This window comes from Eubalaena glacialis, chromosome 12 (genome assembly GCF_028564815.1).
Source record: "Eubalaena glacialis isolate mEubGla1 chromosome 12, mEubGla1.1.hap2.+ XY, whole genome shotgun sequence".
In the NCBI taxonomy this organism is placed as follows: domain Eukaryota; kingdom Metazoa; phylum Chordata; class Mammalia; order Artiodactyla; family Balaenidae; genus Eubalaena; species Eubalaena glacialis.
The window spans coordinates 25,980,034-26,004,795 of NC_083727.1; the positions used below are offsets into that span (position 1 = coordinate 25,980,034).

Genomic DNA, 24,762 nt, shown 5'->3' on the forward strand with positions numbered 1-24,762 from the left:
CTTAGGACACAGCACAGTGAAGTTTCTCTATAAATGTTGACTGAAGAAGCACTTGCGTGTGTACGTGTGTGTGTGTGTGTGTGTGTGTGTGTGTGTGAGAGAGAGAGAGAGAGAGAGAGAGAGGGAGGGAAAGAGAGAGAAACAAAAAAGACATACACAAAACACATACACTGGGAATGTTCAATAAAAGATTGTAAAATCTAATGATGGTGGTATAAAAGATATTAGGGAGAAATATAATTTTTAAGAAGAGTATTTATACATTTTTCTAGTTTTTCAATGAAACATGATTTTTTGGTGTGTGTGTATATTCCTTCACACAAATCAAATATCCAAACTCTATTTTTGTATCTAATTCCAAAAAGAAAAATATTGAGAAAATATGTTGGGTAGCCTTAAAAATTGGTAGTTTCATGCCTTAAAAAGAATCACAGTGCAGTTAGGAAAGTTGAGAAATTATACGCATCTCTTCTAACCACTAGGTAGGTCAGAGAGTTACTGAGCAGTCCAGGATTAGAAGTGCCGTGTCTCCGCTGGTGCTTGCTGCTACAGTATTGGATCATTCTCATATTAAAAAATGTTCTTCCTTAAATATACCTGGATCAAAGTGTTTTTCTTGTCCTTTTGACAAAGAACAATCTGATCAGCTTCTTAAAGATACCTAAGCTCCCTTTTAACAACACAGCAGTCCCTTCTACCAAGTTCCAGGAACTGGGCTAGAATTTTTTTTTGTATTTGTGTGTGATGTGTTACTTGTTAGAAGATCAAAAATGGGGTAGACAAATGTAGGAAGCATCACGACAAACACATGTTCAAAGCTCAGTGGTGGGGGGCTTCCCTGGTGGCGCAGTGGTTGAGAATCTGCCTGCCAATGCAGGGGACACGGGTTCGAGCCCTGGTCTGGGAAGATCTCACATGCCGCAGAACAACTAAGCCCGTGTGCCACAACTACTGAGCTTGCGCGTCTGGAGCCTGTGCTCCGCAACAAGAGAGGCCGCGATAGTGAGAGGCCCGCGCACCGCGATGAAGAGTGGCCCCCGCTTGCCGCAACTAGAGAAAGCCCTCGCACAGAAACGAAGACCCAACACAGCCAAAAAATAAATAAATAAATAAATAAATAAGTGAAATTCTTTTTAAAAAAAAAGCTCAGTGGTGGAAGAGCAAGCAGTGATCTTGGCTTTTGACGGTTCTACGTTGGTCCTCAGGGTCAGTCCTTTCTAGTCCTGAGCACAGGCCCAGGGAGGTCCATGCACCTCAATATCCTGTGGTCAAGAGACCCTTGAATTTCAGGGGAAGGCACAGTTGATCACCCTGGGGTCAGGCAATCAATTATTCCTGCCATAAATTTTTTGCACCCATTAATTGCTTTCTTTCTGTAGCACTGTGAGATAATAGAAAATATATACATTGGTCTCTGCCCCCAGTTCCTGGCACAGAGCTCCTAAAACCCTTGTGGTTTCCTAAGTGATAAGAACACTAGGAGCATCTCTTGTTCTAATATGTGTCTTTGATCTCATCCATGACCCAGGACTCCTAAAACTCTTGTAAATTCCTAAGCAATAAGAACACGAAGAGCATCTTTTGTTTTAATGAGGCGACTCTGGGTGGGCTCCTGGATGACTCCTCGATGGGAGTAAAGAATTTTTGGTTCCACCCCCATCACCCCATCGTCGAGAAAGGGGCAAGGTGCTGAAAATGGAGTTAATAACTGATCATGCCTGCATGAGGAAGCCTCCATAAAATCCCAATAGTAGGGGGTTCGGGAAGATTCCAGGTTGCTGGACACATCCACACCGGGAGGGTGACACACCCCAACTCCATGGGGACAGAAGCTCCTGCGCTCAGGACCCTCCCAGACCTCACCCTACGTATCTCTTCATCTGGCCGTTCATCTGTATCCTTTATCATATCCTTTTGTAAACTGGTAAACAAAAGTGAGTGTTTCCCTGAGTTCTGTGAGCTATTCTAGCAAATTAAGCAAACCTAAGGAGGGCGTCATGGGAACCTCTGATTTATAGCCAGTCTGTCAGAAGCACAGGTAACTTGTGTTACCCGGGCTTGCAGCTGGTGTCTGTAGTGGGGGTAGCAGGTAGGTAGCATCAGAACTGAGTTAAATTGTAGGACACCCAGCTGGTGTCAGAGGCTTGCTTGTTTTGGGGGAAAACTTCCACACATTTGATGACCAGAAGCATCAGAAGTACAGTGTTCTGTGTGACCCATAAAAGAGGGAAGAAACACAACAGGAAAGAACTGGGGTTTTCCCTACATAGAAAGGAAAAAGCTGGGTTCTCCCTTTATGAGTACCTTTCAAGAAAACAATCTTTAAATTAATTATTCTCTGTGTGAAATGCTGCTACCCTGTATTCTTTATCTCCTTCCTCCACCAAAATCCTAGGTGACGATCTTCTGCCCTTCAATAAAACTAGTATAACTCTTCGGTATACTTTGGCCAAGATGCGCACAGCACTCCTGTTTAAATTACAGTCTGCATCACAATGTTGACATTTGACAGACAGGAAGGGTCTGAGATTGGAGAATGTGATGTTGCCATAGTATACTGGAGTATCACACACACACCGTTTGAAGTTCAGGGGAATTCAGAATATATTGGGAGGACAGCCTGCACCTGCTCCAAGACCTCATTTGAAATAATTTACATGTCAGTAAACCAAAAGTGCAGTGCTCTATGATTTTTCGACATCAAGGCGTAGAAACATAGGAAGAATTCAGTGTTTTGAGAATCACAGATTGTCATTTTGTTTCAGTCAGCAGCAGCTTTCTAGAATGCAGTTACCTCTTACCCTTTACTCCGCACCATACAAATTTATCAACCTCACAGTGTATTCCAGCCATCGACTGCTGTGCACTTCAAACAAACCACCACCAGTAAGTTACGTTCCTTTGCTCTCTTTAAATATAAGAAACCCAAAGATTCATTAAGATGCTCTGAGCACTTCAAACTTCACGCATGCTGGTAATTGCCCCTTAAGCAAAATGTTCTGAATATTCTTATTGACTGTGTAGCAGAAAATGATTTACAAACCTGAGCAGAAGGTGGAGGCAAAGTTCTGGAGGGCCGAGTCCACCTCTTCCACGCTGGGCAGGGCCAGGAGGCGCGGCAGGAGGCTCTCCAGGGACTGCACGAACAGCCGGGCGCTGTGCTGGTCGGCTTCCTGGTTCTTCAGTAGCTTGAGAGAAAGAGCCGCGGTCCGCAGGGACCTGTGGCCCAGGCAGTCCCGGGGGGTCTGCTCCTCGTCAACTAGAGAACAGTTGTCGGACCCGATGTCCGACACGTCAGACCTCCCCGAGTCCTTTTCTGCTGCCATCGAGTACTGATCACAGGAATCAAATTCTGTCCTAGAGAGGTCTTGGTCGTCTACGCTGAAATTGCTCTCACTGTACCTGGATCCGTAGGACCTCATCCTGCAGTCAACGGACAGGAAGTTAGTTATATCGGGGTAGGCAACCATGTGGCTCCTTTGAACCACATCTGGCTGGTCCACGGCTTCTGGTTCTGACACTTTACTCAGAGTCTCCTTGCCCTCCTGGACGGCTGGCGACTTGAGGCCATTCTTGTGGTTTTCGGGGTGGTCCTCGGGTGTGGTCTGACCCAACTCTCCCTCCAAAGTGGTTTGACCCGTGTCCGTGGTAACGCTGATGCTGATGTCAGGGCTCCGCTCGTTCCCCGACTCCCAGGGCGTGTGTTCCGAGGACAGGACTCGCCGCTGCCAGCGGAAGTCAGCCTCATTGATCTCCATGGAGTCTCGGCTCGACTCGGCCCCATCCTTCAGCTCCTCCAGGCGCAGAAGCAGCAGCTGGACCTGACTTTCGCTCAAGCCCTTGCCCTGGCTGAGCTCTTCTAAGGCCCCAAGCAAGGTGCAGACGCAGGACACGGCAGCATAGCAGGCTTCGATGCCACCCTTGATGCACGCCTCGGTCATGCCATCCATGATGCTGAAAGCGTTCAAAGGAGAAGACGGCATCAATACACGAAACACAGAAAAATGCTCCAAAATGAATAAGAATTGTTAGACTGGTGAACAGTCTAGTATTCAAAACAGATACTGTAATTTACATGAAATCTGGGCAAAAAAATAAAATGAACAATAAGTGAAACAAACATGCTAAGCCTGGAAAGTGGCCCACCTTGAATCACACTCTCTCAGTTGGCTGGTTTATTTGAGTACAAATAAAGATTGTGGATGGGAATTTATAATCTTCACAAGGACAGGCACAGAATCATCTCACTTTTGTATTATGTTCAGTTTTCCAAAGAGAAAACATTTATAATGGCTATAGGATAATATGGACCTTCCTCTATAAAAGAACTGTATTTCTGAAGAGATGCATGTGACCACAACTATTACAAATCAGATAATATTCCATTTCCTAGAGGGGCTATATGTAAAGGAATCATATAGCTACAGTATTGTAAATCAAACAGTTTTTCCCTAAAATAACCCCTTGAAGAATTTTTGGACATTTCATTTGGTACACTTTTTTCTTGAAGTCAATATGAAAATATGGAAAGTTATATGATTATAATAAATTGAGATAAGCCTTCTCCTATGGCCTGCAGGTACATTATTAGTCCCATTTCATATAATATAGATTCAAACAATTTCAGGGATTTGGAAACAACGTTAAGAATATTCAGAGAAGCAGTCTTCACCAATCAATACAGACCCAAAATGAGAATGCATCTTACAGTTTGAGAAGATCCAGATGAGACTTTCTTTTTGAAATTGATCTTTTTTTGGATTCGGGTTCAGTGGAGCTGGGTCCTGCCAAATCACAGAGACGCTGCGGGCTCCCAAGTAGCTTTAAGAATAAGGAAAAAAGAATAACAGAAAAGTGAATATCATAAAAAAGTGAAAGAACCGTGAGATCAAATAAACATGTACCTTCTCTATTGCATGATACAGTCTAAGGAGAAACACAACTATTTGTAATTCAAATCTTAATAAATCTGACCTAGGTGTTGTTGACGTGGAAGGTACATTGGGTTCCTGGCTCCCCAGTTCAGGACTGGCTTAGACAAAGAGTATCCCCTGAGGGATTGTTTCAAAATTTTTTATAGCACAGAACCAAAAAGCACCTGCATCTATGTTCTTTAGTAAGACTGGCCTGTAATTTAACTTTCTGATCCTCTCCCTGTCTTATTTTGCTATCAAATTGGGTAGCTTCAAAAACTGGGTTGAGAAACCAGTTCCCTTTCTATTCCCTGGAAAAGTTCATGTATTATTAGAACTAACCCATTCTTTGAATGTTGGTATAACTTGTTTCTAAAGCTGTATGGGGCCACTAATTTTTTTTTCTTAATGGAAAGATTTTAACTACTGATTCAATTTCTTTAAAGATGATAGGACTACTTAGGTCCTCAATTTCTTTTTGAACCGATTTTTTAAAGGTTGTGTTATTTCCTAGGGATTTATCTATTTTATCTAAGTTTTCAAATTTACTGGCCTAAAGGTGCCTTACTATCTTCCTTAATTACTTTAGTATTTGCAACATCTATGGTTATATGTTTTTTTTTTCCCATTCTTATTTCTATTTATTTGTTTTTACCTATTCTAGAATTTTCAATTGCTTTTGCCAGGAGTTCTTCGATTTCCTTAGTCTTTTCAGAGTCCTGGTGTTTTTCACTTTATTAATTCACTACATTACATTTGCTTTTTATCACATCAGTACTTACTGCTTTTATGCTTATTTTTCCTCCTTTCTACTTTTTTGAATTTAATCTGCTCTTCTTTTCCAAACTACCTAAGTTGGAGAATTAGAACATTAACTTTAGGCTTTCTGTTTTTTGATGTAAGTCATTGAAACTATAAATATCCTTCTATGCACTGTTTTGGCTATATCTCACAAGTCTTCATGTATAGAATTTTCATAATTTTTCAGTTCAAACTAATTTTTATTTCCATATGGTAGGCGTCTGTACAGAAAATTTCAATTTGAGACTAAGAAAGAGATTAATTAAGTATATTGAAGCAGACATCCTACTGCTATGTCCATTATTTTCAAAGTGACTTATACTTGCAAGAAAATGTATATCAAGTAGAAAAAGTTACATGTTTTTCTCTTTCCATATTTCCTTCTTCTGCCAGAAATTGGGAACCTCTGCTCTCTTGGAGGCACAAAGATGAAGCTTCCACTTTTTTTCTTTGACATCAAAAAAGGAGTGATAATGCCAGAGGTCAAGGCAGTCTCTCTCTTTCTCTCCTCCTCTCTCCCTCTGCCTGCCTGCCAGGCCTGCAGCCAAGTGAAGTGGCTACGCCTCTGGGCCTCTAGCTGTCCCATCTCTTGTTAGAAGGACAAGTGCATTTCAGGGCCACAGGAGTGGGAAATCTCACTTTCTCTTGGGATCCCATTACATTCCCTAATCCAACTTTACCAGTAATAAATTAGATGACATATTTTAATTCTCACATTAATCTTGTGTTTATTTCTCAGGTGCTTCAGAACCTGTAGCAAAAGGAGACTGAGTGGTTAGGTTTCTGAGTACTCTCAACAAATACTTAAAGAAAAGCAAGACATGTTTAACCTCAGCTTCTTCCGGTGGGAATGAGGAACGTGGTGTCAGGGGCTAGGGTGTCACAGGTCTGATAAAGACTAGGGCTTCCTTCTAAAGCCGAAACGTGGGAGAGAGAAAAGGAAGCAAGGTGTTCTTTTTGATGATGGAACGTTTTGGGGGGGAAAGCAGAAGCCAAAAAGAAAATGTACTTTGAAAAGCAAAATGTCCTGTATGCCTTTGATTAATAGGCACAGAACACACATGGCGGAGTGACAAATTAGAGAACAGGGAAATAACACACCGGGCGTTCAAACTCCAAAAGGGTAAACAAACATCCTGGCGCCCAGTGGTTTTCTCTGTGTGCATAAGCCCTGCACATCTTGGTTTCTAGGTTACCAACCTTCCCAAACTATTGGTATCGCCACAGTAAGTGGAGGCAATGCTTCTGAGAACAACCTGGCCCACGTGAGTCTGCCATGCTCCACGGGGCAGCACGGCCTGGACGTGCTCCCCTGGTGTCACTTCCAGCCTTGCCCTGCAAACTGACCTTGGGAAGCTACCAAATCTATGAAAAGAGGAAACCGCAACTAATTTCCTTTGCAGTACTAAAGAAGTTGTTATTGAAAGTACACTGAGAACTACACACCTTGTAGGCAAAGTATTTACTTGGCATTCAGCTATCAAGTGGCTCTACTGTGGGCAATAATCACTCCAGTGCCTGTCAACTCTGAGGGGGAAAGAAGGGATGCTGCTGCTTCAAAACACCCTCTTGGCAGATATTCTGTCTTCAGGTTTCTCCGTCATTCAGTCAAAATGTACACTTATTCTCATTCAAGAACTGCAGTGTTAGGTACCAGGGGAAACACACAAAAACAATGTCTACAAAACTATATTTAGGGGTGGTCTGGGCAAGATGGCGGAAGAGTAAGATGTGGAGATCACCTTCCTCCCCACAGATACATCAGAAGTACATCTACATGTGGAAGTGCTCCTATAGAACACCCACTGAACGCTGGCAGAAGACGTCAGACCTCCCAAAAGGCAAGAAACTCCCCACGTACCCGGGTAGGGCAAAAGAAAAAAGAAATAACAGAGACAAAAGAATAGGGACGGGACCTGCACCAGTGGGAGGGAGCCGTGAAGGAGGAAAGGTTTCCACACACTAGGAAGCCCCTTCGTGGGCAGAGACTGCGGGTGGCGGAGGGGGGAAGCTTCGGGGCCACGGAGGAGAGCGCAGCCACAGGGGTGCGGAGGGCAAAGCGGAGAGATTCCCACACAGAGGAGCGGTGCGACCAGCACTCACCAGCCCGAGAGGCTTGTCTGCTCACCCGCCGGGGCGGGTTGGGGCTGGGAGCTGGGGCTCGGGCTTCGGTCGGATCGCAGGGAGAGGACTGGGGTTGGCGGCGTGAACACAGCCTGAAGGGGTTAGTGCACCACAGCTAGCCGGGAGGGAGTCCGGGAAAAGGTCTGGAGCTGCCGAACAGGCAAGAGACTTTTTCTTGCCTCTTTGTTTCACGGTGCGCGAGGAGAGGGGATTAAGAGCGCCGCCTAAACAAGCTCCAGAGACGGGCGCGAGCCGGCTATCAGCGCGGACACCAGAGACGGGCATGAGACGCTAAGGCTGCTGCTGCCGCCACCAAGAAGCCTGTGTGCAAGCACAGAGCACTCTCCACACCACCCCTCCCGGGAGCCTGTGCAGCCCGCCACTACTAGGCTCCCATGATCCGGGGACAACTTCCCCGGGAGAGCGCACGGCGCGCCTCAGGCTGCTGCAACGTCACGCCGGCCTCTGCCGCCGCAGGCTCGCCCCGCATCCGTACCCCTCCCTCCCCCCGGCCTGAGTGAGCCAGAGCCCCCGAAGCAGCTGCTCCTTTAACCCCGTCCTGTCTGAGCGAAGAACAGACGCCCTCAGGCAACCTACATGCAGAGGCGGGGCCAAATACAAAGCTGAACCCCGGGAGCTGTGCGAACAAAGAAGAGAAAGGGAAATCTCTCCCAGCAGCCTCAGGAGCAGCGGATTAAATCTCCACGATCAACTTGATGTACCCTTCATCTGTGGAATACCTGAATAGACAACGAATCATCCCAAATTGAGGAGGTGGACTTTGAGAGCAGGATATATTATTTTTTCCCCTTTTCCTCTTTTTGTGAGTGTGTATGTGTATGCTTCTGTGTGAGATTTTGTCTGTATAGCTGTGCTTTCACCATTTGTCCTAGGGTTCGGACCATCCTTTTTTTTTTTTTTTTACTTAAAAAAATTTTTTTTTCTTAATAATTTTTTTCTTATTTTTTATTTTAATAGCTATATTTTATTTTACCTTACTTTATTTTATTTTATGCTCTTTCTTTCTTTCTACTTTTTCTCCCTTTTATTCTGCGCCGTGTGGATGAAAGGCTCTTGGTGCTCCAGCCAGGCATCAGGCTGTGTCTCTGAGGGGAGAGCCAACTTCAGGACACTGGCGCACAAGAGACCTCCCAGCGCCACGTAATACCAAACAGCGAAAATCTCTCAGAGATCTCCATCTCAACACCAAGACCCAGCTTCACTCAACGACCAGCAAGCTACAGTGCTGGACACCCTATGCCAAACAACTAGCAAGACAGGAACACAGCCCCATCCATTAGCAGAGAGGCTGCCTAAAATCATAATAAGGCCACAGACACCCCAAAACACACGACCAGACGTGGACGTGCCCACCATAAAGACAAGATCCAGCCTCATCCACCAGAACACAGGCACTAGTCCCCTCCACCAGGAAGCCTACACAACCCACTGAACCAACCTTAGCCACAAGGGACAGATACCAAAAACAACAGGAACTACGAACCTGCAACCTGAAAAAAGGAGACCCCAAACACAGTAAGATAAGCAAAATGAGAAGACAGAAAAACACACAGCAGATGAAGGAGCAAGGTAAAAACCCACCAGACCTAACAAATGAAGAAGAAATAGGCAGTCTACCTGAAAAAGAATTCAGAATAATGATAGTAAAGATGATCCAAAATCTTGGAAATTAAATAGACAACATTCAAGAAACATTTAACAAGGACCTAGAAGAACTAAAGAGGAACCAAGCAACGATGAAAAACACAATAAATGAAATTAAAAATACTCTAGAAGGGATCAATAGCAGAATAACTGAGGCAGAAGAACGGATAAGTGACCTGGAAGATAAAATAGTGGAAATAACTCCTGCAGAGCAGAATAAAGAAAAAAGAATGAAAAGAATTGAGGACAGTCTCAGAGACCTCTGGGACAACATTAAACGCACCAACATTCGAATTTAGGGGTCCCAGAAGAAGAAGAGAAAAAGAAAGGGACTGAGAAAATATATGAAGAGATTATAGTTGAAAACTTCCCTAATATGGGAAAGGAAATAGTTAATCAAGTCCTGGAAGCACAGAGAGTCCCATACAGGATAAATCCAAGGAGAAACACGCCAAGACACATATTAATCAAACTGTCAAAACTTAAATACAAAGAACAAATATTAAAAGCAGCAAGCGAAAAACAACAAATAACACATAAGGGAATCCCCATAAGGTTAACAGCTGATCTTTCAGCAAAAACTCTGCAAGCCAGAAGGGAGTGGCAGGATATACTTAAAGTGATGAAGGAGGAAAACCTACAACCAATATTACTCTACCCAGCAAGGATCTCATTCAGATTTGATGGAGAAATTAAAACCTTTACAGACAAGCAAAAGCTGAGAGAGTTCAGCACCACCAAACCAGCTTTACAACAAATGCTAAAGGGACTTCTCTAGGCAAGAAACACAAGAAAAGGAAAACACCTACAATAACAAACCCAAAACATTTAAGAAAGTGGGAATAGGAACATACATATCGATAATTACCTTAAATGTAAATGGATTAAATGCTACCACCAAAAGACACAGACTGGCTGAATGGATACAAAAACAAGACCTGTATATATGCTGTCTCCAAGAAACCCACTTCAGACCTAGGGACACATACAGACTGAAAGTGAGGGGATGGAAAAAGATATTCCATGCAAATGGAAATCAAAAGAAAGCTGGAGTAGCAAGTCTCATATCAGACAAAATAGACTTTGAAATAAAGACTATTACAAGAGACAAAGAAGGACACTATATAAGGATCAAGGGATCGATCCAAGAAGAAGGTATAACAATTGTAAATATTTATGCACCCAACATAGGAGCACCACAATACATAAGGCAAATACTAACAGCCGTAAAAGGGGAAATCGACAGTAACACAATCATAGTAGGGGACTTTAACACCCCACTTTCACCAATGGACAGATCATCCAAAATGAAAATAAATAAGGAAACACAAGCTTTAAATGATACATTAAACAAGATGGACTTAACTGACATTTATAGGACATTCCACCCAAAAACAACAGAATACACATTTTTCTCAAGTGCTCACGGAACATTCTCCAGGATAGATCATATCTTGGGTCACAAATCAAGCCTTGGTAAATTTAAAAAAATTGAAATCGTATCAAGTATCTTTTCCGACCACAACGCTATGAGACTAGATATCAATTACAGGAAAAGATCTGTAAAAAATACAAACACATGGAGGCTAAACAATACACTACTTAATAATGAAGTGATCACTGAAGAAATCAAAGGGGAAGTCAAAAAATACCTAGATACAAATGACAATGGAGACACGACGACCCAAAACCTATGGGATGCAGCAAAAGCAGTCCTAAGAGGGAAGTTTATAGCAATACAAGCCTACCTCAAGAAACAGGAAACATCTCGAATAAACAACCTAACCTTGCACCTAATGCAATTAGAGAAAGAAGAACAAAAAACCCCCAAAGTTAGCAGAAGGAAAGAAATCATAAAGATCAGATCAGAAATAAATGAAAAAGAAATGAAGGAAACAATAGCAAAGATCAATAAAACTAAAAGCTGGTTCTCTGAGAAGATAAACAAAATTGATAAACCATTAGCCAGACTCATCAAGAAAAAAAGGGAGAAGACTCAATTCAATAGAATTAGAAATGAAAAAGGAGAAGTAACAACTGACACTGCACAAATACAAACGATCATGAGAGATTACTACAAGCAACTCTATGCCAATAAAATGGACAACCTGGAAGAAATGGACAAATTCTTAGAAATGCACCACCTGCTGAGACTGAACCAGGAAGAAACAGAAAATATGAACAGACCAATCACAAGCACTGAAATTGAAACTGTGATTAAAAATCTTCAAACAAACAAAAGCCCAGGACCAGATGGCTTCACAGGCGAATTCTATCAAACATTCAGAGAAGAGCTAACACCTATCCTTCTCAAACTCTTCCAAAATATTGCAGAGGGAGGAACACTCCCCAACTCATTCTACGAGGCCACCATCACCCTGATACCAAAACCAGACAAAGATGTCACAAAAAAAGAAAACTACAGGCCAATATCACTGATGAACATAGATGCAAAAATCCTCAACAAAATACTAGCAAACAGAATCCAACAGCACATTAAAAGGATCATACACCATGATCAAGTGGGGTTTATTCCAGGAATGCAAGGATTCTTCAATATACGCAAATCAATCAACGTGATACACCATATTAACAAATTGAAAGAGAAAAACCATATGATCATCTCAATAGATGCAGAGAAAGCTTTCGACAAAATTCAACACCCATTTATGATAAAAGTCCTGCAGAAAGTAGGCATAGAGGGAACTTTCCTCAACATAATAAAGGCCATATATGACAAACCCACAGCCAACATTGTCCTCAATGGTGAAAAACTGAAACCATTTCCACTAAGATCAGGAACAAGACAAGGTTGCCCACTCTCACCACTATTATTCAACATAGTTTTGGAAGTTTTAGCCACAGCAATCAGAGAAGGAAAAGAAATAAAAGGAATCCAAATCGGAAAAGAAGAGGTAAAGCTGTCACTGTTTGCAGATGACATGATACTATACATACATACTATACATACTATACATACATACTATACTATACATACTATACAACCCTAAAGATGCTACCAGAACACTACTAGAGTTAATCAATGAATTTGGTAAAGTAGCAGGATACAAAATTAATGCACAGAAATCTCTTGCATTCCTATACACTAATGATGAAAAATCTGAAAGTGAAATTAAGAAAACACTCCCATTTACCATTGCAACAAAAAGAAAAAATATCTAGAAATAAACCTACCTAGGGAGACAAAAGACCTGTATGCAGAAAATTATAAGACACTGATGAAAGAAATTAAAGATGATACAAATAGATGGAGAGATATACCATGTTCTTGGATTGGAAGAATCAACATTGTGAAAATGACTCTGCTACCCAAAGCAATCTACAGATTCAGTGCAATCCCTATCAAACTACCACTGGCATTTTTCACAGAACTAGAACAAAACATTTCACAATTTGTATGGAAACACAAAAGACCCCGAATAGCCAAAGCAATCTTGAGAACGAAAAATGGAGCTGGAGGAATCAGGCTCCCTGACTTCAGACTATACTACGAAGCTACAGTAATCAAGACAGTTTGGTACTGGCACAAAAACAGAAACATAGATCAATGGAACAGGATAGAAAGCCCAGAGATAAACCCACGCACATATGGTCACCTTATCTTTGATTAAGGAGGCAAGCATATACAGTGGAGAAAAGACAGCCTCTTCAATAAGTGGTGCTGGGAAAACTGGACAAGAACATGTAAAAGTATGAAATTAGAGCACTCCCTAACACCATACACAAAAATAAACTCAAAATGGATTAAAGACCTAAATGTAAGGCCAGACACTATCAAACTCTTAGAGGAAAACATAGGCAGAACACTCTATGACATAAATCACAGCAAGATCCTTTTTGACCCACCTCCTAGAGAAATGGAAATAAAAACACAAATAAACAAATGGGACCTAATGAAACTTAAAAGCTTTTGCACAGCAAAGGAAATCATAAACAAGATCAAAAGACAACCCTCAGAATGGGAGAAAATAGTTGCAAATGAAGCAACTGACAAAGGATTAATCTCCAAGATATACAAGCAGCTCATGCAGGTCAATAACAAAAAAGCAAACAACCCAATCCAAAAATGGGCAGAAGACCTAAATAGACATTTCTCCAAAGAAGATATACAGATTGCCAACAAACACATGAAAGAATGCTCAATATCATTAATCATTAGAGAAATGCAAATCAAAACTACAAGGAGATATCATCTCACACCGGTCAGAATGGCCATCATCAAAAAATCTAGAAACAATAAATGCTGGAGAGGGTGTGGAGAAAAGGGAACACTCTTGCACTGTTGGTGGGAATGTAAATTGATACAGCCACTGTGGAGAACAGTATGGAGGTTCCTTAAAAAATGAAAAATAGAACTACCATATGACCCAGCAATCCCACTACTGGGCATATACCTTGAGAAAACCATAATTCAAAAAGAGTCATGTACCAAAATGTTCATTGCAGCTCTATTTACAATAGCCAGGACATGGAAGCAACCTAAGTGTCCATCATCAGATGAATGGATAAAGAAGATGTGGCACATATATACAATGGAATATTACTCAGCCATAAAAAGAAAGGAAATGGAGTTATTTGTAGTGAGGTGGATGGAGTTAGAGTCTGTCATACAGAGTGAAGTAAGTCAGAAAGAGAAAAAGAAATACAGTATGCTAACACATATATATGGAATTTAAGGAAAAAAAAAAAAAAGGTCATGAGGAACCTAGTGGCAAGATGGGAATAAAGACACAGACCTATTAGAGAATGGACTTGAGGATATGGGGAGGGGGAAGGGTAAGATGTGACAAAGAGAGAGAGTGGCATGGACATATATTCACTACCAAACGTATAATAGATAGCTAGTGGGAAGCAACCGCATAGCACAGGGAGATCAGCTCTGTGCTTTGTGACCACCTAGAGGTGTGGGATAGGGAGGGCGGGAGGGAGGGAGATGCAAGAGGGAAGAGATATGGGAACATATGTATATGTATAACTGATTCACTTTGTTATAAAGCAGAAACTAACACACCATTGTAAAGCAATTATACTCCAATAAAGATGTTAAAAAAAATTATATTTAGGGAGACAAGAAGCTTGTTCCACATTGTAGTGTGAAGCAGTCAGTGTGATGAGACAAATAATCAATTGCTAAATGGTGGGATGGGATTTACAAAAGAGAGAAATCAATGGCCTGAGGAAGCAGAGCCCTAAAGAAAGAGGATTTTAACAGAAAGGCAGCTGTAATTAGAACATCTGGGTTTATGTTTTAGTCATAGTGCTCACAAGGACTCTGGGCAAGTAAACCTCTCCTCATGTAGCCTCAGTTTCCCCATCTGGAAAATGGGCATAATATTATATCCCTAAAGGAGTTTGTAAATAAGCTAATATGAAGTGCCAGCAGTGTCTGCCTAGCTTATTGTGATCAACCACTTAACTGGGTGAAGTGGAAGTGTGGCCAATGGGCATAGAACAGGGGGAGCTAGAATAGAAGCAGGAAAGTAGAAATTGAACAAAGCAGGGTCAGTTAGATGGAATGAGGGTCCATCCTGGGAAATGACAGGACATGAGAATGATGACAGATCTGGAAACTGGGCAGAGTATTTCAGACTTGATGGGAGAGGCAATAGGCACCATTAAAGAGTGGGAAATTAACAGTGGCGATTTACGAACATAAGTCCAGGAAAATAAAAGGAAGAAACAAAGACAGGCAGGAGACAAGGAAACCAGGTCGAATGGTGCACTGCTTCAGGCAGGAGGTGATGAGGACCAGCTGTTTTCAGCCTCTGTATGTTTTTCTCTTCCTCAGGGTAGCAATAAGTTTACCAGATATTTGTTTATCACTTTAAAGACTCACAAAGTACTTATACAAACTTTACTGCACTTTGAACTGGCAATCTTTGGAATACTGCCACTATGTACAGAAAATAAAATGGTAAGTTCAGAGTTAAAGGATTTAGCTACTATAACCTACCTGATAAGTGGCAGAGAGAGGATTCATACCTTGACTCAGACCCAGGTTCATTAAAGGGGTAGCTGAACCAGTGCTAGGAAAGGAGTTGCTAGAATCATCTGCATTGTAATATGAAAATCAAGTCCAGTGAGAAGTGTGTGTAGGGAAGATCACAGGCTTAGGGTCAGATGGAGATCTGCATTCTTTCTCTTTCTTTTGACCCTGGGCAAATCATTTGACCCCTTGAAGTCTTAGTTTCTTTGTGGAAGGGAAAACTCCTTTTCCCTGGCTTCATGTTTCTATGGGCTGGAACATCCAGTGGAATAAAATTCTAGGTATTCTCCCTTTCTCTCACTTCTTCCCAGTGGAGGGAGAGTGGCTGATCTGACTGGTGAATTTAGAAGAGATGAGCATGTGTGGTGGCCCCTCCCACCCTCCGCTTCCTGGAGATCCGCCTATTCAAAGAAAGCCCACCCCTGCTCCTCCAGGCTACAAGTTTCATAGGGGCGGGGCAGGTCCCTGGGGGAGGGCTGTCTGGGTGGTGCCAAAGTCATCCAGTCTCATTGGACTCCAAAGCTGTATTGTGTTCATCAACCTAGCAGTGATCAGATATCAAAACTGACCCTTTGATCTCACTGCCTGAAGCTGTGTTAGGGAAAAGTAATGTTCGTCATTGGTATACCACCAGACAAAGTTATTCTGAATATTAAAGAAAATGTATGTGAAATGCCTGGCATAAAGTAGGTAAGAAAAGATGGTCATTATTACTGTGGGCTCATAGATTTTCCTAATCAGTAATTAAACCTGGATTGCTCCTTCATTTCTGGAAACGCTGGGCAAGAACTTTCCATTATTGATTGGAGTCAAATATCATGAAAACAACATCAACAAGCAATTCAAATTAAGCTTTTTAGAAACTGGTGAGTAGCAAATATTGCTCAAGGGAATTTGGGGGATTTTTTTGGTGTTAGGTACCAAAAACCAGTGTGATTTGACCTTCATGAACAAGTTCACAGGTACAAAAATGTTGATCACTTTCCTCTTTGTTTGAGAAGAAAGCAGAGGAATCCTTGTTTGAAGTATCTTCAAAATAACTCCAGTTCCTCCTCAAAACCATGAAGTAGCACACTGGGACAGCTATTCTAAGCTGGATGACTTTTGTCTCATGATGTATGGGAGAAATAAGGCCTAAGAATAAATGGGGAACAGGATCCCTTCTGGCAATCAGAGATGGGTAAAGCTCTTTTTGGGATAATGTACAACCTGAGTATAAAATCATTTTGAAATCCAATTCTGGCAAAAGTGAATAAACATATATATCTGTGGGGGCTTCTGGAGTTTGGAGAAAAAGCTACAAAGATAAAGTACACCAGCAATGGTATACTGATGTCCTATAATCAAAGTCTACATTTTTGTCAGCACTTAAAAAATTTATAAGAATCTATACACTGATTGGTTCAAGATGGCAGAGTAGAAGGACGTGCTCTCACGCCCTCTTGCGACAACACTGGAATCACAACTAACTGCTGAACACTAATCGACAGAAAGACACTGGAATTCACCAAAAATGATACCGCACATCCAAAGACAAAGGAGAAGCCACAATGAGACGGTAGGAGGCACGCAATCACAATAAAATCAAATCCCATAACTGCTGGGTGGGTGACTCATAAACTGGAGAACAATTATACCACAGAAGTCCACCCACTGGAGTAAAGGTCCTGAGCCCCACGTAAGGCTTCCGAACCTGGGGGTCTGGCAATGGGAGGAGGAATTCCTAGACAATCAGACTTTGAAGGCTAGCGGGATTTGACTGCAGGACTTCAAAAGGACTGGGGGAAACAGAGACTCCACTCTTGGAGGGCACACACAAAGTAGTCTGTGCATCGGGACCCAGGGGAAGGAGCAGTGACCCCATAGGAAACTGAACCAGACCTACCTGCTAGTGTTGGAGGGTCTCTTGCAGAGGCGGGGCGTGGCTCTGTCTCACCGTGAGGACAAGGACACTGGCAGCAGAAGTTTTGGGAAGTACTCCTTGGCGTGAGCCTTCCCAGAGTCCGCCATTAGCCCCACCAAAGAGCCCGGGTAGGCGCCAGTGTTTGGTTGCCTCAGGCCAAACAACCAACAGGGAGGGAACCCAGCCCCACCCATCAGCAGTCAAGTGGATTAAAGTTTTACTGAGCTCTGCCCACCAGAGCAACAGCCAGCTCTACCCACCACCAGTCCCTCCAATCAGGAAACTTGCACAAGCCTCTTAGATAGCCTCATCCACCAGAGGGCAGACAGCATAAGCAAGAAGAACTACAATCCTGCAGCCTGTGGAACAAAAACCACATTCACAGAAAGATAGACAAAATGAAAAGGCACAGGGCTATGTACCAGATGAAGGAACAAGATAAAACCCCAGAAAAACAACTAAATGAAGTGGAGATAGGCAACCTTCCAGAAAAAGAATTCAGAATAACGATAGTGAAGATGATCCAGGACCTCGGAAAAAGACTGGAGGCAAAGATCGAGAAGATGCAAACATGTTTAACAAAGACCTAAAAGAATTAAAGAACAAACAAACAGAGATGAACAATACAATAACTGAAATGAAAACTACACTAGAAGGAATCAATACCAGAATAACTGAGGCAGAAGAACGGATAAGTGACCTGGAAGACAGAATGGTGGAATTCACTGTTGTGGAACACATTAAAGAAAAAAGAATAAAAGAAATGAAGACAGCCTAAGAGACCTCTGGGACAACATTAAACGCAACAACATTCGCATTATAGGGGTCCCAGAAGGAGAAGAGAGAGAGAAAGGACCTGAGAAAATGTTTGAAGAGATTAGAGTCGAAAACTTCCCTAACATGGGAAAGGAAATAGCCACCCAAGTCCAGGAAGCGAGGAGAGTCCCATACAGAATAAACCCAAGGAGAAACACACCAAGACACACAGTAATCAAATTGGCAAAAATTAAAGACAAAGAAAAATTATTGAAAGCAGCAAGGGAAAAACGATAAATAACATACAAGGGAACTCCCATAAAGTTAACAGCTGATTTCTCAGCAGAAACGCTACAAGCCAGAAGGGAGTGGCATGATTTACTTAAAGTGATGAAAGGGAAGAACCTACAACCAAGATTACTCTACCCGGCAAGGATCCCATTGGATCCCTGAGAGATCCTCAAGGATCTCTCATTCAACGGAGAAATCAAAAGCTTTACAGACAAGCAAAAGCTAAGAGAATTCAGCACCACCAAACCAGCTCTACAGCAAATGCTAAAGGAACTTCTCTAAGTGGGAAACACAAGAGAAGAAAAGGACCTACAAAAACAAACCCAAAACAATTAAGAAAATGGTCATAGGAACATACATATCGATAATTACTGTAAACGTGAATGGATTAAATGCTCCAACCAAAAGACTCAAGCTTGCTGAATGGATACAAAAACAAGACCCATATATATGCTGTCTACAAGAGACCCACTTCAGACCTAGGGACACATACAGACTGAAAGTGAGGGGATGGAAAAAGAGATTCCATGCAAATGGAAATCAAAAGAAAGCTGGAGTAGCTATACTCATATCAGATAAAATAGACTTTAAAATAAAGAATGTTACAAGAGACAAGGAAGGACACTATATAATGATCAAAGGATCAATCCAAGAAGAAGATATAACAATTATAAATATATATGCACCCACCATAGGAGCACCTCAATACATAAGGCAACTGCTAACAGCTATAAAAGAGGAAATCGACAGTAACACAATAATAGTGGGGGACTTTAACACCTCACTTACACTACTGGACAGATCTTCCAGACAGAAAATTAATAAGGGAACACAAGCTTAAAATGACACAGTAGACCAGATAGATTTAATTGATATTTATAGGACATTCCATCCAAAAACAGCAAATTAAACTTTCTTCTCAAGTGTGCACAGAACATTCTCCAGGATGGATCACATCTTGGGTCACAAATCAAGCCTCAGTAAATTTAAGAAAATTAAAATCATATCAGGCATCTTTTCTGACCACAACACTATGTTTTTTTCCACAGGGAAAAAAACGTAAAAAACACGAACACATGGAGGCTAAACAATACGTTAGTAAATAACCAAGAGATCACTGAAGAAATCAAAGAGGAAATCAAAAAATACCTAGAGACAATTGACAATGAAAACACGATGATTCAAAACCTATGGGATGCAGCAAAAGCAGTTCTAAGAGGGAAGTTTATAGCTATACAAGCCTACCTCAAGAAAAAAGAAAAATCTCAAATAAACAATCTAACGTACACCTAAAGGAACTAGAGAAAGAAGAACAAACAAACCCAAAGTTAGCAGAAGGAAAGAAATCATAAAGATCAGAGCAGAAATAAATGAAATAGAAACAAAGAAAACAATAGCAAAGATCAATAAAACTAAAAGCTGGTTCATTGAGAAGATAAACAAAACTGATAAACCATTAGCCAGACTCATCAAGAAAAAGAGGGAGAGGACTCAAATCAATAAAATGAGAAATGAAAAAGGAGACGTTACAACAGACACCACAGAAATACAAAGCATCCTAAGAGACTACTACAAGCAACTCTATGCCAATAAAATGGACAACCTGGAAGAAATGGACAAATTCTTAGAAAGGTATAAGCTTCCAAGACTGAACCAGGAAGAAATAGAAAATATGAACAGACCAATCAGAAGTATGAAATTGAAACTGTGATTAAAAATCTTCCAACAAACAAAAGTCCAGGACCAGATGGCTTCACAGGTGAATTCTATCAAACATTTAGAGAACAGCTAACACCCATCCTTCTCAAACTCTTCCAAAAAATTGCGGAGGAAGGAACACCCCCAAACTCATTCTGTGAGGTCACCATCACCCTGATCCCAAAACCAGACAAAGATACTACAAAGAAAGAAAATTACAGACCAATATCACTGACGAATATAGAGGCAAAAATCCTCAATATAATACTAGCAAACAGAATCCAACAACACATTAAAAGGATCATACACCATGATCAAGTGGGATTTATCCCAGGGATGCAAGGATTCCTTCAATATACGCAAATCAATCAATGTGATACACCATATTAACAAATTGAAGAAGAAAAACCATATGATCATCTCAATAGATGAAGAGAAAGCTTTCGACAAAATTCAACACCCATTTATGATAAAAACTCTCCAGAAAGTGGGCATAGAGGGAACCTACCTTAACATAATAAAGGCCATATATGACAAACCCACAGCAAACATCATTCTCAATGGTGAAAATCTGAAAGCATTTCCTCTAAGATCAGGAATGAGACAAGGATGTCCAGTCTCACCACTATTATTCAACATAGTCTTGGAAGTCCTAGCCATGGCAATCAGAGATGAAAAAGAAATAAAAGGAACACAAATTGGAAAAGCAGAAGTAAAACTGTCACTGTTTGCAGATGACATGATACTATACATAGAGAATCCTAAAGACACCACTAGAAAACTACTAGAGCTAATCAATGAATTTGGTAAAGTTGTAGGATACAAAATTAATGCACAGAAATCTCTTGCATTCCTATATACTAATGATGAAAAATCTGAAAGAGAAATTAAGGAAACACTCCCATTTACCTTTGCAACAAAAAGAATAAAATACCTAGGAATAAACCTACCTAGGGAGACAAAAGACCTATATGCAGAAAACTATAAGACACTGATGAAAGAAATTAAAGATGATACCAACAGATGGAGAGATATACCATGTTCTTGGATTGGAAGAATGAATATTGTGAAAATGACTATACTACCCAAAGTAATCTACAGATTCAGTGCAATCCCTATCAAATTACCAATGGCATTTTTTTTTTACAGAACTAGAACAAAAAAATCTTACAATTTGTATGGAGACACAAAAGACCCGAAATAGCCAAAGCAGTCTTGAGGGAAAAAAGCGGAGCTGGAGGAATCAGACTCCCTGACTTCAGACTATACTACAAAGCTACAGTAATCAAGGCAATATGGTACTGGCACAAAAACAGAAACATAGATCAATGGAACAGGATAGAAAGCCCAGAGATAAACCCACACACCTATGGTCAACTAATCTATGACAAAGGAGGCAAGGATATACAATGGAGAAAAGACAGTCTCTTCAATAAGTGGTGCTGGGAAAACTGGACAGCTACATGTAAAAGATTGAAATTAGAACACTCCCTAACACCATACACAAAAATAAACTCAAAATGGATTAGAGACCTAAATGTAAGACCGGACACTATAAAACTCTTAGAGGAAAACATAGGAAGAACACTCTTTGACATAAATCACAGCAAGATCTTTTTTGATCACTGCCTAGAGTAATGGAAATAAAAGAAAAATAAACAAATAGGACCTAATGAAACTTAAAAGCTTTTGCCCAGCAAAGGAAACCATAAACAAGACGAAAAGACAACCCTCAGAATGGGAGAAAATATTTGCAAATGAATCCACGGACAAAGGATTAATCTCCAAAATATATAAACAGCTCAATATTAAAAAAACATACAACTCAATCCAAAAATGGGCAGAAGACCTAAATAGACATTTCTCCAAAGAAGACATACAGATGGGCAAGAAGCACATGAAAAGCTGCTCAACATCACTAATTATTAGAGAAATGCAAATCAAAACTACAATGAGGTATTACCTCACACCAGTCAGAATGGGCATCATCAGAAAATCTACAAACAACAAATGCTGGAGAGGGTGTGGAGAAAAGGGAACCCTCTTGCACTGTTGGTGGGAATGTAAATTGATACAGCCACTATGGAGAATAGTATGGAGGTTCTTTAAAAAACTAAAAATAGAGTTACCGTATTACCCAGCAATCCCACTACTGGGCATATACCCAGAGAAAACCATAATTCAAAAAGACACATGCACCCCAATGTTCATTGCAACACTATTTACAGTAGCCAGGTCATGGAAGCAACCTCAATGCCCATCAACAGACGAATGGATAAAGAAGATGTGGTACATAGATACAATGGAATATTACTGAGCCATAAAAAGGAACGAAATTGGGTCATTTGTAGAGACATGGATGGATCTAGAGACTGTCATACAGAGTGAAGTAAGTCAGAAAGAGAAAAACAAATATTGTATATTAACGCATATATGTGGAACCTAGAAAAATGGTACAGATCAACCGGTTTGCAGGGCAGAAACAGAGACACAGATGTAGAGAACAAACGTATGGACACCAAGGGGGGAAAGCGGCAGGGGGTGTGGGTGGTGGTGGGATGAATTGGGAGATTGGGATTGACATGTATACACTGATGTGTATAAAATGGATGACTAATAAGAACCTGCTGTATAAAAAAATAAATAAAATTCAAAAAAACCCAAAAAACAAAAAATATATACATCTGCACAGACAGTACCTGAGGAAGCCAAATGAAAGCTCAGCCCGGGGTCCAGTCAGATGCATGTAGTTAAAATTATCAAATGGCTTTGCATCAGTGAGCACTTATCAACACCCCCTTAGCCCAGCTCCCAACACATGCACACACAGCCCCCAGTGCTAAAGATACTATTTGTTACTGGATACTGTACAGAAGCAATTAAGTTCCAGCAGGCGACTGACAAACATTTTCTAAGTACTTCCTTTGTGCAAGACACGGTGCTCAGCCCCTCTTGGCAGACCTGGTGGCATCCTTCACCGCCTCCCTACCTCTTTCATTATTTTGATGGCTTCCACCCGGTGCTGGGGTGGGGGATAAAGCAGCACGCGGTGATAGAGCGACTGCAGCACGGGCTTCATGGAGTCCACTGACCCCACCAGCCGGACCAGCTCAGCTGCGATGTAATAGATGGTCCGAGCCACGGGCCCACTGAGGGCTGGTGCGGTGGAGGAGCAGCCTGACCCCCGGCCGTGGTCAGAAACCCCTGGAGACGCAGAGTCCGATTCGATGCTGGTACTCGTGTTGCTGCTATGAGCAGAGGTGATGGTTTTGTCATGAATTGGATTCCCCAGGATCACGATGAGAGCAGGGCAAAGATTTTTCCTGAGAAGAGACAAGAAGAAAGAAAAGTTTCCCTACCAGCCGAATGATAAAATACGAATACTATCCGGAGGGTAAATACCAGGTGCCTTAAAAATGACACATAAGAGTTGGGCTCTTTACTGCTCCTCCTTCTGGCTACCTTCTGCCCCAGCGTCCCCTGACTCTCCATCACTCCTGCGGGTATCAACAGAATACTTTGCCTTATAATTCAAGCTGGGGTTAACTACATAAAATATCAAGAGAAGCATGAGAAATCATCTTATGTGAGGAAAATGGACTCAAAATGCTAACTGACTTAGTTATAAAGTTTCATTTTACTATAAATAACAAAGTTATTTATACTCCTCATTTGAGAAGTTAATTTAAAATTCTGACACATATCATATACATAGCATTCGACTTTCTCCCTGTCAATAAGCCCAGGAACCCAGAGCAACTAGCTGGCTGCCTGAGGGCCCTGTCACTTGTGTGAATCTCTGACTGTGATTAAGAGACTAGTATTCAGGTGGAGATGGAGAAAGTATCAGGGTTAGGCTGAGAATAAGGTCCAATTTTGGCCAAGGTGAATTGCCTCGCCTGTGCAACTCTCTGGTGCCTTTATATAATTTAGAACATAGGCTCTCATGATCCTATGATGTAAACAAAATGCAAGAGGGCCTTGGGAGGCATAGTTTGTTACAATAATTATCGCTTTCTCTCCCCTTTCTCTCTGTAGCTTCGTCTGGTGCATATAAGCAAAGCGATCTCCTTACTTTCCCTCTAATCCGTTTACACATAGATGAAATGACCAGTGAGGCATGGATGCCCTGGGAAGGGACCCGCAGACCCAGCTAGAGGGAGCGAGCCCCGCAGGTCGGTGTGGAGCAGGGGTCGGCATCACGATGAGCACTCACCAGATGAGGTCCGTGAAGCCTCTGTGCAGCTGCATGGAGGAGGAGGAGCTGCTGAGCACGGACAGAATGCACTCCAGGTACAGAAGCTGCAGCTGCTGACCGTCACTGCAGAGGAACAGAACCAACATACAAATGCACACAAAGTACAGGTAAAATTAAAGAGGTGACGTGTGCAAAACACTTGGGAAAATGTTAGGTATCACAGGGTGTTAATTTTTGGGTAGGGGGCATTGGTAGTGTTATGGGTTGACTTGTGCCCCCCCCCCTTTCATATGTTGAGGTCCTAACCCCTGGCACTTCAGAAATGGTCTTATTTGGAGTTGGGACCTTACACAGGTAACCAAGTTAAAGTGAAGTTATTAGGGTAGATCCTAATCCAGTACGACTG

General features: G+C 41.6%; 1 protein-coding gene across 1 annotated transcript in view; it reads right to left on the bottom strand.

The window, feature by feature from the left end:
* Window positions 1-24,762, bottom strand: part of ARFGEF3 (ARFGEF family member 3) — a 199,544-nt gene that overhangs the window by 74,250 nt on the left and 100,532 nt on the right. The window contains exons 8-11 of the mRNA XM_061206836.1: window positions 24,375-24,479; window positions 23,148-23,481; window positions 4,709-4,821; window positions 3,044-3,954 (exon numbers count right to left, since the gene is read on the bottom strand). Of these exons, the coding sequence (XP_061062819.1) occupies window positions 3,044-3,954; window positions 4,709-4,821; window positions 23,148-23,481; window positions 24,375-24,479 (1,463 nt within the window). The remainder of the gene's footprint in view (window positions 1-3,043; window positions 3,955-4,708; window positions 4,822-23,147; window positions 23,482-24,374; window positions 24,480-24,762) is intronic.